General features: G+C 45.9%; 7 protein-coding genes across 7 annotated transcripts; 4 read left to right on the plus strand and 3 right to left on the minus strand.

Moving 5' to 3' along the window:
* Nucleotides 1-65: 65 nt before the first annotated feature.
* V1513DRAFT_440974 (UbiA prenyltransferase family-domain-containing protein) lies at nt 66-1948 on the plus strand. The gene is made up of 2 exons (XM_066897451.1): nt 66-578; nt 631-1948. Exons 1-2 carry the CDS (start codon nt 303-305, stop codon nt 1678-1680), a joined length of 1326 nt encoding a protein of 441 aa, XP_066754603.1. The 5' UTR covers nt 66-302; the 3' UTR covers nt 1681-1948.
* A 309-nt stretch (nt 1949-2257) lies between these two features.
* On the minus strand, nt 2258-3718 carry V1513DRAFT_440980 (V-ATPase proteolipid subunit C-like domain-containing protein). The gene is made up of 6 exons (XM_066897452.1): nt 3509-3718; nt 3406-3418; nt 3253-3298; nt 3014-3097; nt 2711-2962; nt 2258-2655 (listed from the first exon to the last, which is right to left on the minus strand). Exons 1-6 carry the CDS (start codon nt 3523-3525, stop codon nt 2582-2584), a joined length of 486 nt encoding a protein of 161 aa, XP_066754604.1. The 5' UTR covers nt 3526-3718; the 3' UTR covers nt 2258-2581.
* An 827-nt stretch (nt 3719-4545) lies between these two features.
* V1513DRAFT_440983 (50S ribosomal protein L30e-like protein) lies at nt 4546-5741 on the plus strand. The gene is made up of 3 exons (XM_066897453.1): nt 4546-4771; nt 4831-4926; nt 4985-5741. The coding sequence occupies exons 1-3, from the start codon at nt 4750-4752 to the stop codon at nt 5245-5247; spliced, it is 381 nt and encodes a 126-aa protein (XP_066754605.1). The 5' UTR covers nt 4546-4749; the 3' UTR covers nt 5248-5741.
* Nucleotides 5742-5867: 126 nt separating this feature from the next.
* Nucleotides 5868-8321, plus strand: V1513DRAFT_397120 (uncharacterized protein). The gene is made up of 2 exons (XM_066895402.1): nt 5868-6743; nt 6795-8321. The coding sequence occupies exons 1-2, from the start codon at nt 6304-6306 to the stop codon at nt 7993-7995; spliced, it is 1641 nt and encodes a 546-aa protein (XP_066754606.1). The 5' UTR covers nt 5868-6303; the 3' UTR covers nt 7996-8321.
* Nucleotides 8322-8377: 56 nt separating this feature from the next.
* Nucleotides 8378-10433, plus strand: V1513DRAFT_412060 (actin family). The gene is made up of 7 exons (XM_066895745.1): nt 8378-8487; nt 8595-8785; nt 8853-9078; nt 9137-9423; nt 9474-9752; nt 9809-9906; nt 9977-10433. The coding sequence occupies exons 1-7, from the start codon at nt 8469-8471 to the stop codon at nt 10041-10043; spliced, it is 1167 nt and encodes a 388-aa protein (XP_066754607.1). The 5' UTR covers nt 8378-8468; the 3' UTR covers nt 10044-10433.
* A 494-nt stretch (nt 10434-10927) lies between these two features.
* Nucleotides 10928-12559, minus strand: V1513DRAFT_308974 (uncharacterized protein). The gene has a single exon (XM_066894653.1). It carries the CDS (start codon nt 12414-12416, stop codon nt 11031-11033), a length of 1386 nt encoding a protein of 461 aa, XP_066754608.1. The 5' UTR covers nt 12417-12559; the 3' UTR covers nt 10928-11030.
* A 620-nt stretch (nt 12560-13179) lies between these two features.
* On the minus strand, nt 13180-14632 carry V1513DRAFT_440992 (Fructosamine/Ketosamine-3-kinase). Its single transcript, XM_066897454.1, has one exon. The coding sequence runs from the start codon at nt 14540-14542 to the stop codon at nt 13583-13585; it is 960 nt and encodes a 319-aa protein (XP_066754609.1). The 5' UTR covers nt 14543-14632; the 3' UTR covers nt 13180-13582.
* Nucleotides 14633-14915: the final 283 nt, after the last annotated feature.

The following is a 14915-nucleotide window of genomic DNA, read 5'->3' on the forward strand; positions in this document are numbered from 1 at the left end:
TGAGATTACACGAGACCCTTGGCCCGCGAAGGTTTGTTCGCGAAGGTTTGAACGATCTCGGGAGACCACACCCGAAGTCGCAAAAAAAAATACTTCATCACTGTTGTCGAAATAAAGCGCCGTTGCCAGTCGTCTTTCCAGAGTTGTCATTCTGGGGTTTATTAGGGACGAATGGTTTGATAGTAACCAACAATATCTAAGATTTGAATTCAGGGCGGGGTGTGGAATATCTTGAATATAAGGTACTGAAAGCATAGATTTGCGACAGAGCCTAGGGTAACTGGAGGTGAATATTTCATCAAATGTCGTTCACCACGTCGCGGAGTTGCTTTTGTGCTCATCACAATGCAAAGGATTTTACAAAAGCTGCTTCGCGAATGGGGGGGTTGCTACATAATGGCTTCAAGTCTTCGGTGAGCAGATCAATGCAAGGAAGCGCCGGATTGAGAGGACTCTCCGGATATCAGATTGGATTTATCGAACATCGGGGTTTAAGTACAGCAGTGTTTCCCATTTCAAAAAAAGATTTTTTCCGGTCAAATGAAGAGTTGTCTGGGCGATCAAAACTACTGCTACGAGTAAGGACGCCTTGTCTCCCTGTTCATATCGCAATAGCTAACCAAGCTGCAGCTTTTTTCACATACTCCGAAACTTTGGCATGGCTCGCCGTCATCATCGTCTCGAATTCCACCGTCTGCGTTTAAGGCACATCTACAGTTAGGCAAGCCGAAGTTAACAACATTGGTCGTGCTAAGTACAATGTCAGCGTATGCCCTCACACCAGACCAAAGTCATGCCATCGGCAGTGCTGCTACCTCATTGCCAGTTCCATCACTCTCAACCTTACTTTTCCTCACAATCGGGACAGCTCTTACGTCGACAAGCGCTAATGCGATAAATATGGCACGGGAGCCAGTATATGATGGGATGATGTCACGGACTCGTTCGCGGCCAATAGTGCGGGGATTAGTGTCCCCACGGCAAGCCATACGATTTGCTATTGTTGCTGGTATCGTTGGATCGGCAGCTCTATACTTCGGCGTCAATGCCGAAGCAGCTGCTCTTGCCGTCCTCAACATCGCATTCTACGGTGGCATATACACATCGATGAAACGCACTTCAATATTGAACACCTGGGTTGGTGCCGTTGTCGGAGCTATTCCGCCTCTTATGGGATGGAGTGCCGCTGGAGGATCTTTGCTTGATCCCGGGGCTTGGTGTTTGGCTGGATTACTTTACGCTTGGCAATTCCCGCACTTCAACGCTCTCTCGTACCCTGTACGGGAAGAATACAAGATGGCAGGATATATCATGACCGCATGGGTAAATCCGCAATTAAACGCACGCGTAGCTCTTAGGTACTCTGTCGCCGTAGTTCCTCTATGCGTGGGATTATGGTATTATGGCGTGACTGACAGCCTGTTTCTTGCAGACAGCACTGTCGTGAATACTTGGCTTGTCGTTTGTGCTTACAAGTTTTGGAAAGAGTGTAGAGGCACAATAGCTGGCAAAGGAGCGACGACGAGCGCTAGGAGTCTTTTCTGGGCAAGCATTTGGCAGCTACCAACGGTCCTCGTGTTGGCAATGGTTCACAAGACTGGTTTGTGGGATGGCGTGTTTAGAGTTGAAGAAGACAAAACGGACACTAGTGACGCGGAAAGTGGTCGAAGAACTGTATGAAACTGAATAAGAAGGCAAATGCATTTGTAAATATTAGGTCATAAGCTGTACATAGAGATCCATTCAAGCCGCCACAGTTGTCCTCTGCACTGTAACTTGAGTTAAACAGCAATAACTCGAGCAATATTATTGCCAACAAGCAATCACCTTCAACGTATACCTAGCGGCAAGAAGAACTGAAATGCTAGCAGAAACATTTTTACTTCGATCCTTTTCTCTACTGACGACGCGAGTATCAATATGTTAATCAGTTACTGAAGAAATGACAGATAGGAATGAAGTAAAGAGAAATTTCGGCAATAACTCTCTGCAGGATTAAACTGGCAATATCAAGAGGTACTGGCTTTCAAGTCAACAAACGAGGAACATAAACGCAATGAGCATATAACGGTTATCATTCTGCCTGGGGCAAGTAACAATATCGATGAACTTGACCCATTTAGTTGCAAGTTCCTGTCGCAACGGCAACCTATCAGGACGAACGACCATCAGCAGACCAAAGAGCAGTCATCATGGTTCAGAGAAAATGATGCTCAATATAACCAAACGCAGTCATGAAATTATTGTATACTTTTCGTCATAAAATTATATTTCGTAACACCTGCGGTCTCTATGAATTATCGCCGTTTCCAAGCCATTCATATCGTTCTCACCCAGCTTCTAATTCAATGACCATTAAATTATAAATCCCCTTAAAATGCCAACTTTATTTATAATTAATACATGAAACGCGCTTTGTAACCACTCCTGATTCCCGGAAAATACACAAAGAGACAAAATAGAGAAAGACCTCGGAAACTAAAGCTCTATGTAATGAATTTTGCTTCATATAAAGTATCAGAGATTTGTAGTGAAATTCGTAATTTTTATATATAATTTTATTATATATAAAGCAAACCACTTAGCACACAACATCCTGAGTGGCACGAGAGTTAAGAAGAAGTGCAACAATAAGACCATAAAGACCCAAAACCTCTGCGCAAAAAAATTAGTGTCACAAAGCACAAAATACAGGGAAAGATAAACGTACCAGCGAAAATGAGAATAAGAATCATGCCGACGAAGAGACGGGGCTGCTGGGCAGTACCACGGACACCGGCGTCACCGACGATGCCAATGGCGAAACCGGCGGCCAATCCAGCAAGACCGACGGAGAGACCAGCACCGAGCTGGATGAAACCAGAGTAGAGAGCTTGGTGCTGGCCAAGACCATCAGAGACCAAGACGGAGACGACGAGACCATAGATAGCAATGATACCGGCCATAATGACGGGAACAATGTCTGTAATGGGTCAGCACCAAAAGGAAGGGCCACAAAAATTTTGCAACATACTCTTGATGATCAAGTCAGGTCGGAGAACGGCGGTAGCGCAGATACCGACACCAGACTTAGCAGTACCGTACGAGGCACCGAAGGCTAACCCCAATCGTTAATGGACTCCATTATTGATACGACAATGTGAACAAATCCACGCATTAATTGATCAGATCCGCCAATCCATCCAAATGGTGATGAATCTCGGTGCAGACCGATAGCTGAGGAATCGTTGACACCGATAGAATACAACTTACAGGTAAAGACAATAGAAGCGGTGGCTCCCATGGCACCGAAGAAAGGCTAAACCGAAAGCGTCAGAATCCAAATCCTAATCCAATCCATCGAAAATTGCTATCGGCGAGATATATAATAGTAAGAAAAAACCGATATCGAGTTGAAGTACATACAGCATAGACAGGGCTATTGAAGTGAAGTCAGCGAGATATTTCCAAATATCACAAGCGAGGCATTCAATTTCCTGGCTATCAGAACCCTAGAAAACAGACATACCAAAGTTCAGTGGCCATTTCTGAAAAGTTTTACGACGAAATAAAGATGGATTGATGGAAGAGGTGTTGATTGCGGGAGCGGTGAAGTGCTACAACAGACTGGCGGAAGGAAGGTAGACAAAAGAGACAAAGGTGAAAATGGGTTGTGGTGCGTGGCCAACGGGGGATATCTACATTATTGAGGGCTACTACTGGGAGGTACTCAGTTACCATGCGCTAGCCATGTGTGGCCTAGTACTACTTTCATTGAGAACGCTTCCTCTGGATTTGGCTTTTGCTCCTTAGTTAGTGCTGGAGATTACGCCGTTGCTGGTTGCCGGACCGAGACGTACGCGGGAGGTCGAATCCGCCGCAGGGTTTGGTTTACGCACTCTCGGAGCACCACACACAGCGGCAATTATACATCTTTAGACCAACCATGACCTTATCGTACTCGGCAGCAACAGCTTTGGCACTCCATATCCAAACTTTCTCGCCTCCTTAGAGCCCCGATACGATTTGTCGATTTCTTTCCGCTGAGCATCAGATTAGCCTCAGGCTAGCGCCTTCCGTACTCCGTACCAATACAGGGTTAGGGTCAACTGCTTGCGCGTGTGTTCACGACTTTTCGACCCTTGTCTGACCCGTGTGGCGCACTTACCGCGCGCTCTAAGTAGCAGCCAACGAGCTGCTAAATCGGGGAATGTTAAGAGTTTTGTGAGAGACTCGTAAACTGTTTGTGAATTCTCATGGCTCGCAAATACTTACTTATTGAAATTCCGTTATTGAAGACAGTCTACAGCTAATGTTACACGCTTATGTAAGTCGACCAAATTAATCCTATTAATTCAATTCGAGACGCTCGTAATATCCTGGGGTTATTTTACCGCCTCCTTGAAACTCTAAATCGGTGGCAGCTTTTAAACTCATTTTCAAAACTGGATTTTAAACTGTTAAGGAAGAGGGAAAAATGCACCTGCAAACGCTGTTTTCTCAAACTGCAATTTGTTCTAAATGCGAAGGTTTTCTATTCCAACTAACGTTTGATCAAAAAAAAAAAAAAAAAAAATTTGGACATCACCATCTTTTCTTCACTACCTCATTTTAAGCACTTTTAAAAAATCCTTAGCGGACGACGATCCTATTGCGACAACAATCTCGCGATAAAAAAGGGCGAGCGCTGCAAGGAACCCTTTTTATTCGCCATCGGCATCTACTGTTTCGGATTTCACTCAGATCAAATCTCGTCAATATTCGGTAATAATGTCTGCGCCTAACCCCAAAGGTATGCTGTCATTACGGTAATAAATATTTTGGTTTGCAATAATTCTAACAATTTCTTAGCTTTCCCTCTCGCCGATGCCGCTTTGACTCAGCAGATCTTGGACCTTGTCCAGCAAGCGACTCATTATCACCAGTTGAAGAAGGGTGCCAACGAGGGTATGTACATACTTGATTTGGTTCACGATGTAGGTAGTATACTGACAACGTTTGATAGCGACTAAGACTCTCAACCGTGGTATCAGCGAGTTCATTATCATGGCTGCTGATACCGAGCCCATTGAAATCATTCTCCACCTCCCCCTGCTGTGCGAAGACAAGAACGTCCCATATGTCTTCGTTCCTTCCAAAGTTGCTCTTGGTCGCGCCTGCGGTGTCACCCGTCCGGTTATTTCCGCCAGTATTACCAGCAACGACGCGAGTCAGCTTAAAAGCCAGATCTACGCCATCAAGGACATGATTGAGCGTTTACTTATCTAAGTCGTTTCTTTGGCATGTATACTTAGTACGCAAACTTCGTTCCATTTCAAGTAAAGTTTTTGGTTTGAAATGATGACTGAATCCTAGTCGATTTGGCATGGCTCTATGGCATTTAGTTTTCTATTGTACGTTAAATATATGATCGTTGGGTGGGTTGGGTTTTTCTTGTACAGTATGTTAATGCGGTGTATGTGTGCATCATTAAAGTCTGTGCAATAAATTTGAGTCGAAACACAAAGTGAAGACGTCGAGCCCGTTGCGCTAGTTCAATCAGAAACCATGCGGGTTTCATCATAGTACATAGCTCCTAGTTGTATAAATTTTGTCGAACTGGACTTTTGTTGCCAGCTTGTCATTACTGTGGCAGGATGCAAATAATAGTCTCTCAGAGTAAGGAGAATTGTTTATACTACGCAGACAGGGATTCCTTGTACTGGATGAGGATGTTTGAACCGAGGACCACTTAGCATAATCAAATATATCTTGTTGCGGAGAATTGATAACGGTGTTCGCAGAACGCATCTCGGAATTCCTGAATGAGCAAATGTATTCTAGTTGTCCATATAGTTTATTGGATCCATCATCTAGAAATATCTGACTCCTCCCTCCCCCCCCCCCCCCCCCGGGGATAATTTAGTATTGCGTATCTGTGGCGACAATAAAAATGCTGTTATACCATCTAGATTATGTTCCACTTAATATCACCGCTGTCAACCGGCTATTGTCATATATTATATAGTTAAAGGGCGAATTGGTGCGGCCAGCTGGCACAATTTGGGGGCCGACAACCGCGGTGACCGTTCGACGAGCGGCGCGCGAGTCAAAACCTCGATCCGGGGAACCGGATGTCTCTTTTAGTTTAAGGCGCCTCGGCTTTTCACGTTCTCTAATATCTCCAGCACAACACACTTCCCGGTCGTACTCTAGTTGCAGTCTGTTTACTGCTGCTGCTCACAACTAATACCGCCTTCTTGCCGAGGAGCCTCACCGGACTAACAATTTGTTTGTTGGCCACTTCTCGTCTCCGGCGTATATATATACTTTATTCGCCACACCATGTCCAGCTCTATGGGTTTTAAATCTGCAACAGGCCCACCTCTTAAGCGGTCTGACTCTCTAGACTTGTTGTCTCCCACTCAGTCCCTCACTGGTTCGATATCTGCTGCCTACGACTCTTCTGCTCTTTCTTCCGACGACGAAACAGACTACCGGTCGATATCACATCAAGTCACCGGTGGTCGCAACATGAGTAGTTCAGGACCTGGTGGTGGTCACGGGAGCCAGAGAGACACGGTCGGTGGACGGAGACTACCGCTGATAATGTCGTCGCCGTTTAATCGGAGTAGTATTAATCGGTCAGAATACCGGTATCTGCACGCGCGACTAGACGATGATTATGACGAATTCGAAGGACCTCAAGTCGGGGGCGATCAAGACGGCCGATCAGTGCACTCAGATTTTCATGCAAACATATCTAATAGCAGACGATATATATAGTACGTTCTCGACCTGTAAATTTGTGATACTTGTACTAATAGCAATTATAGTTCTGCGATTGCATTAGTGGTTGCTCTGGCGACATTTGTAATCCAGACAGAGGCGGCAGGCTATATAGCTCAGGACCTGCGTTATCAAAAACCCATATTCATGCTCTATGTGACCCATAGCTCCTATATTATACTATTTCCTCTGCAGTTAATATTCTTATGGCTTCGTTCTCCGCGACATTCTCTTTCGACAGTTTATAAGAGACACAAGCGTATAATTTTGTCCACACTCAGCATCATTGCGGCTTCGAACCATTCAAAGTTATCGCCAGTTCAGTACCTGATTCAGACGACCACGCTTATTACATTGGCGCTTACTATCGCGGCAAGTACATGGTATGTTGCTGTGAATCTTACTACGCCCAGCGATGTCACTGCCATCTACAACTGCTCAGCGTTCTTCGCGTATGCGTTTTCCGTCCCGCTGTTGCATGAGAGATTTAGGTGGTCCAAGGCGTTCAGCGTCTGTTTGGCCATTTTCGGTGTGCTAATCGTTGCATACGGCGATTCATACGTCTCCTCTACCTGGACTCCTGGTGGTACTCGAGACGAGAGCTCGTCGCCGTCTCCAGACGAGCTCGCTTCCAATAGATTGATGGGGAATATTATTATTGGAGTTGGCGCCGCTATGTATGGCTTATATGAGGTTCTGTACAAGCGGTATGCTTGTCCACCGTCTTCTGTATCAGTTCGGCGGTCCGCACTCTTTGCGAACGTATTCGGATCAACAATGGGCTTGTTCACTTTTACGTGCCTGTGGATACTGCTTCCAATTCTCCACATCTTTGGTGTTGAGAAATTTGAAATTCCTCACGGCGAGACGCTGCAAATTTTAATCATCTCAGTCCTAGCAAATGTTGCGTTCTCGGGAAGTTTCCTGACCTTGATGTCCCTAACATCCCCGGTTCTCTCCAGTGTCGCTGCCCTCCTCACAATTTTTCTGGTCGCTCTGTGCGATTGGATTTTATTCTCGACTCCGTTGACACTCGGCGCAATTGCCGGCGGTCTGACAATTGCAATTGCGTTTGTTTTACTTGCGTACGCCAGTTGGCAGGAAATAGGGACTGACACAGATTCTATTACGGACGAGGAAATCGCAGCAGCAGAGGAAGAACGTAGGCGCGTGCTAGGACAGAATGATAGGTGGATTACGCACAGGGAATCTATTATCGAAGACGCAGCGACAGCCGGAGGTGCCTAAACGTATATATGTGGTGGTTTTATTTTTCGTATAAGGTTTCGGCAGTGTTGTATGATCTATCGTTGGTGTGTTGCGCATTGGTGTAACTTTGGTAGTTTCTAGATTCTGTTATGCTCTACTCTGCGGATTGGGTGTGCATTTGCGGTCCTTGTAAAATGAGAGATGAGGTAATTAAATCAATGATTTTCAGCTATGAGCATTTATCAAATGCTATGTGCAAAATGATCCGTTCTTGTAAACTATTGGAACATTGAGTGGGAAGCGCAATAATAGTTGTATATAAAACCTTGGTGAATTCCAGCTTTAAATGTCGCGCTGTTGGGTGCACGAATCATTAACGATTGCACATCCCGGGGCTGGGCTCAAGACGAGACAGTCCTCAGTTCTGATATATACGTACGCCAGCCAGTACAGAGCACCACGTCTCAACCAGACACTGGGATCTTTGGTAACTATCGAAATAGTATATCGCCATGGCGGAGCAACCTATTGGTAAGCTATTCTGAATTGATTCTCGTGTTCGTCTTAGTAAGCTATTACTGGAGGCTGTTCATAATATCGTCCAAACCGATGCCGTTGCTAACCGGTTCATGTTATAGTCCTCGACCAAGGTACCGGTTTCGTCAAGATTGGCCGTGGCGGCACGAATTTCCCGGATCATACTTTTCCGTCGATTGTCGGCCGTCCTATCTTGCGAGCGGAGGAACGAACGGGGAATGTGGAAATTAAAGATATCATGGCTGGCGACGAAGCCAGCGCTGTGCGCACCATGTTGCAGATTTCATATCCGGTATGGCCACATCTACAATCATCAATTACGTTTGAGAGCGTGGGCTGACGACTAGCGGTTGACGTAGATGGAGAACGGAATCATTAAGAATTGGGAAGATATGGGGCATCTATGGGATTACGCGTTCTACGAGCGCATGAATATCGATCCGACCGGCAAAAAGATTCTTTTGACCGAGCCACCGATGAATCCATTGAGTAATCGAGAAAAGATGGTCGAGACAATGTTTGAAAAGTACAACTTTGGTGGCGTGTACGTTGCCATCCAGGCAGTTTTGGCACTGTATGCTCAGGGTATATATGATATTATCGCTAATGAGATCTCGAGGACACAAGTTCTGATACGCCTTAGGTCTTTCATCTGGTGTCGTCGTCGATTCAGGCGATGGCGTCACTCACATTGTGCCTGTCTACGAATCTGTCGTGCTCAACCATCTCACCCGTCGTCTTGATGTCGCGGGTCGTGACGTCACGCGCCAGCTAATCAACCTCTTGCTTCGCCGCGGATATGCGTTCAATCGAACAGCTGATTTCGAAACCGTCAGACAAATCAAGGAAAAGCTATGTTATGTTAGTTACGATCTCGAGTTAGACGCCAAGCTGGCCGTGGAAACTACTGTCCTGGTCGAGTCTTATACTGTAAGTAATCCATTCATTTTAATCAGAAAACAGCATTAACGAAGATAAAGCTCCCTGATGGCCGTACGATCAAGATTGGATCAGAGCGCTTTGAGGCTCCGGAATGTCTGTTCCAACCACATCTTGTCGACGTCGAACAGCCCGGTATCGCCGAGTTTCTTTTCAACACTATCCAGTCCGCCGACCTCGACGTCCGATCGAGCCTGTACCGCGCAATCGTTTTATCTGGCGGTTCGAGTATGTATCCTGGCTTGCCTAGTCGATTGGAGAAGGAGTTGAAGCAGCTGTGGTTGACGAAAGTGCTGAATGGCGATCCCACGAGATTAAGTGTATGCTACACCTTGTTATACGCGTGGAGAATGCATAGTACTAATTTTTGGTGCAGAAATTTAAAGTCAGAATCGAGGATCCACCTCGCCGTCGTCATATGGTTTTCTTGGGTGGCGCGGTATTGGCCAACATCATGGCGGATAAAGAGCATATGTAAGTTCACCCACATACCGCACTAACGTTAACTTCTGATTCTGTGACCTGTAAACTAACTGCGACGCAGGTGGATTTCAAAGGAGGAGTGGGAAGAGCAGGGATCTCGCATTTTGGAGAAATTGGGCCCAAGATGAAGAGTGATTAAGAGTCATGTTGTTTGTTCTATACTTGTACGTTTAGTCTGTCCTTTTCGCATTTATATGTTACAGCTATATATTCTAGACGTTATCACGTACCGGGGAGACCTCTACTGTATGTGACGATACAAGAATCTTATTGAGATAGCTCTTGTCCATCAATCTACTGTACCTGCAAACGCTGCAACCGACGCAGCTGAGAGATATACTATAACCCCCGAGAAATGAACAATTGGATGGGAACGCCGGAGCTTGTTCCGGCTGCTTCAATCCAATCATCTGTAGCAAAAATCTTTGACCCGTTACTATAGTAATGGATCATCCCCTTGAAGACAAACATCTAAGTCAAAGTATCAAGCACTTGCCCAAGTCGAGTAGTAGCGACCCACTCCTTGACGCTATATAAATCGGCGACAAGAACGAATGAGCACACGACAACAAGTAATCACAAAGCACAGCAATTAATTATCTATTGTGCCGACGCTATTACTAGGACTTGTCTGAAATGCCAGCCGAGATGCTATTGGACAAGCCGGCGATGAACTATTACTTAATCGGCCGTGGCGCAAAGATATTTTGATTCTTTGGTTTCCGTATGTGATAGGAAGGATGTAAATAAAATATGAAAACAATTTTGGACTAGTTAACTCAGTATCTTGCCCATCGTCTGGTGAATATTGATATTCGATTCCCAAGACGGCTCTGTGATCATCACGTTTTCCAGGCTCCCACCCCCACCCAAATGCCATCAAGGCATGGATGACGGCAGTGTCTTGCATGTAAAGATTGGCGACGCCAGGGCTTATTCGTAAACAGGTTTTCAAATTTGGCCTTTCGTATCAATGTGTCAAGGGTGTGTTCGTCAACCATTGCAAAGAAATCTATAGTGCGATCCTAAGTCCCGAATAAATCTATAACACACATCTTATGTCCAACGATGTGTTCAACCGTTACACCAAACTCATGAATGCAGCCAAATTTTAATTATCGGTTCGTTGTATCGACTAGATAACCATGACACACTTCCCAGTTCGCTTTCAAATCATGCATTGTCTTCTCCTGCGGCCAGGTCTTGACAACTCCCTCAATCTCCACACCCCCAGACGCCCGAAACAAGTAATGCAGGAGCATATCAGAAAATAGCCATGACATTCGGCCCTTCGAGAAATGGATGAAATCCCTGTATTCGTTTGTCGCGCCATATGCAAGTCTCGACCAATCGAATATCTCCATTTTGAATCTCGTGGTGACGAGGGAACGCAACATGCGGTCGATCGACAAAATACCCACGTCCTCATCTTTGCCATCTTTACGGACGCTGGAGGACCGATACATTATTGGCACGTTATCCCCGAAAACATCTTTCATGAACTCGACAAACTTTATGAACCTCTTCGACACAAACCGCAGTTGATCTATAGTTAATGGTTCCCTTGGGCGTCCTATTACAAACTTTGTCCGATTTTGCTCCGGCAAATCCTGCATGCGGTGAAAATGCGCACCAGACAAAAATGCAACTTGATCCCATACCCCAGACTGCATCAATATCAAGTCAGGTCCAGATCCAGAAGGTCCGATGACTCGGTGCATTGAGACTGGTTCGAAGATCTCTTTGAATCGGTCTTCGAAACTGACCAATTTCATGGGCATCCACCACCATTCTGGGCGGAATGTATACATTCCAGCAATATGCCACTGCACAAAAGTGATGTTGATAAGTGGGATATGACAATATGCCGTAGTCTGCTTCGTGCGATGTGGGCCGCCTTCTTCGACGAATTCCTGTCCCATGTCCTCGCATAAGTATTGCAATTGATTCCGGTCAACGGAGTCACCCATCAGTAGGATGCGCCGGTTTTTGGTCCAGGACATATGTACGCGGACGAACTCTTCCTGCGCGCTTAGTTCCGGCTGTGGTTGATTACTTTCTTTGGCGTCCGCAACCTTTTTGAGATATGCGTAGTATTCTCTTAACATTCGAAACCAAGGAACCGGCGCGGTGTTCAAGATTACATCGTCGACTGCGCGATTGTTGAGTAAAATGTCGCCCATATCTTCCGGATGCGGGTACGCAGTCTCTGGAAGCGCTGGAAGATCAAAGAACGACTGGTAGAATGGAATCCAACGGGTCTCCTCTCGTTCTTCGGTTGTATACATATATCCCGGCATTTTATACGCGTCGACGCATTCGCGAGGAGTCCGGATTGTAGATGATTTTTTGTCAATTGCATTTCTCATTAACTTCGTGGTCCAGGGGCCGGCGCCAAAGTGACCAAATATTCTCACAGCGTAGTACAAGTTAACGCCGAAGCATAATGTAGCAAACACGAGAAGTAACAGTCGCGTCTGACGCATGGAATGCAACAACATTGGAACAGCTCGTGGAGGAGGCCACTGGAGGTTGGAAAGGAGGGCCACTGAGGGACAGTGAAGACAGTTGGTTTTTACTCGAGGACTACCGGGTTGCACATTGAGCCGCACATTAGTTACGGACCCTTTGTGTACCAAAAACCTCACACAGCAAACACCGCAGGAGTTTTAGTCGTTTCATCCTCCTCCTCCTACCCGGCTCATGGTAGACGCAACATATTACACGCCATACCCAAATAAGACTTAAGGCTGTCAGTTAGCGGGAGGAGATAACTTTGCTCAATCGATGCCGACCGCCCCCGGATCAGCAGTAGCTACTGTACCGCAGAACTTTATTTTGCTCGCAGTAGTTTTGTCGGGAGTGCAACCCTATCCACGCAGTTGAACGGAACAGCAGGATGGGTGTAGGGCTGTTGCGAATACGAATATCGGCAGGTTGTCCCCAATAAACGTATTCGATATTCGACTCTTTGAAACGCATTCAAATAATATTCAATATTCGTATTCGACAGATAAGGTTTAGGTCGAATAATATCGGCTCGAATATTCGTCGTAATCACGTGATATTAATTAAATAAGTTAAACATTTTCTATTAAAGACTAGTTATCAAGTCGCAACTTCTCGCTTGTGTTGTTGTGTTGTTCACTTGTCTTCTTCAACACAGAGGTAAGGCCCATACAGCCAGAGTCACTTCTACAGTGTAAAATTGTCAGCGCTAATCTCAGCCTGGCCTAATGGCCGGGACGTCGGCATTGAAGACGCCGAGCAAATCGGACAACTATTGCTATAACTGGCATATGCATGTATACGAAAGCTAAAGTGATTCTTTCCGTTTTAAAATCCCAGTAAATCCATTTCTCTACGTTTACGTAATACTTTGTCGAATATTTGATTCGACGGTCGAAGAATGCTTCGAATAATATTCGGCAAGTCGAATATCGTCAACAGCCCTAGATTGGGGTAGAATCGTATGTTAATACGGCTTGAATCTAAGATTTCGCTCGGTGACTGAAACTACGTACAGCGTGTACGGTCAATTATCCCTGATAGCGAATACATACGAAACTGTCGTGCCAACACTATCACCAGATACTTGCCAAATCTCTGTACAACCAGCACAATTGGAGACAGGAAGTGCCTGTTTTTGCGTGTGTACTCTACATTACTACCCGTACTTTTTAATCAATGCTCTCATTGAGCTCTTAGCCTGGTCAAGATACCACCCTCCACCGAACAGCGCCGCATGATTCAACTCGTGAAATAGTCTATAGAGACGAATGCGGTCCTCGTATTCTTCTCTTGGTTCCTTCTCTGGTACAAGTTCGTGGTACCGCTTGTAAAATCCGCCTGAGCTGAATCCGCCAAACATCCGCATAATGCCCAGTTCGAACTCAGAGTCTGCGTAAAACGCACAGGCGTCGTATACAACTGGAACCGTCTCGCCTGTCTCGGAGTCGTTTATTGCGCCCGCATTGCCGGCCCACAAATCGCCATGCACTAACGACGGGGACGACTTGAGACCATCCAACAGCCGGGGAACCACTTTCTCCACGATTGTGATGCCCAATCGATCTAAGTCAACATCACGCCCATTAGCCCTCGCGTTTTCATCGAGAATAAACTGCAATCTATGCACGCCATAGAATTCCGACCATGTTGTCGTCGGCGGGTTAGGCATCGGCGTAGCTCCGCAACAAGTCGGGAGACCATCCGGTAATCCGTACACATCGCTCGTAGCCTCTGTATGCAACCTTGCCAATTTCTCCGCCAATTTGCGCTCCCAAGCTCTTCCACTCCCGGATCTTAAATCCTTCAAAAAACTCGCAACAACGAAATACCGCGATCCATCGTTAAACTGTCCTGACGCTACGGGATCGGGACAGAAGCCAGGAACTGCTTTGGAGATTAGTTGTAATGCGCGATATTCCCCCTCGATTAATTTCTTTGACCTGGCGTACTTAAGGAAATATGTTGGTACGCCGCATTTATTGATATGTGTTGTGGTGCCGAATGAGGCGATGGAGTGAACTGACGATGGGACGGTGTAGTCCGTTGAAGGACCTGGGAGGGCAGAGAGGATTGCGGGATCGAGATCGAGCTGGCTCATGCTAGATCCAAAATTCATACATATGTTAAACTGCAGAATTAAAAATAGAAACAGCTCTACACTCAGATACTAGGTGGGTGACTGCTCCTCTAGACGAGTACTAAGTACTGTTCCCGATAACAGATATGACGTAGCCGCAGACTGATTCCATTTAGAAACGGACCCTAAACCTCTGTGATGACCAAGAGACAGAGTATGTCCCAAGGATAGAGGTCGACATGGAACCCGACGACCCTGGATATGAGCTCATCAGGTCATCATCGCTTCGATGCCAGACGCAAAGATGTTTATGTTTATGCGAAGGTTTGATGGTCAACATTGCAGGATTTTAGTGGAAGGGCATGGATTATAGTTGGTAGCCATTAGCCAACGGATGTGAGAGATGGGATGA

The sequence above is a fragment of the Lipomyces chichibuensis genome, assembly GCF_038497645.1.
Source record: "Lipomyces chichibuensis strain CBS 12929 unplaced genomic scaffold V1513scaffold_8, whole genome shotgun sequence".
NCBI classification, from domain to species: domain Eukaryota; kingdom Fungi; phylum Ascomycota; class Lipomycetes; order Lipomycetales; family Lipomycetaceae; genus Lipomyces; species Lipomyces chichibuensis.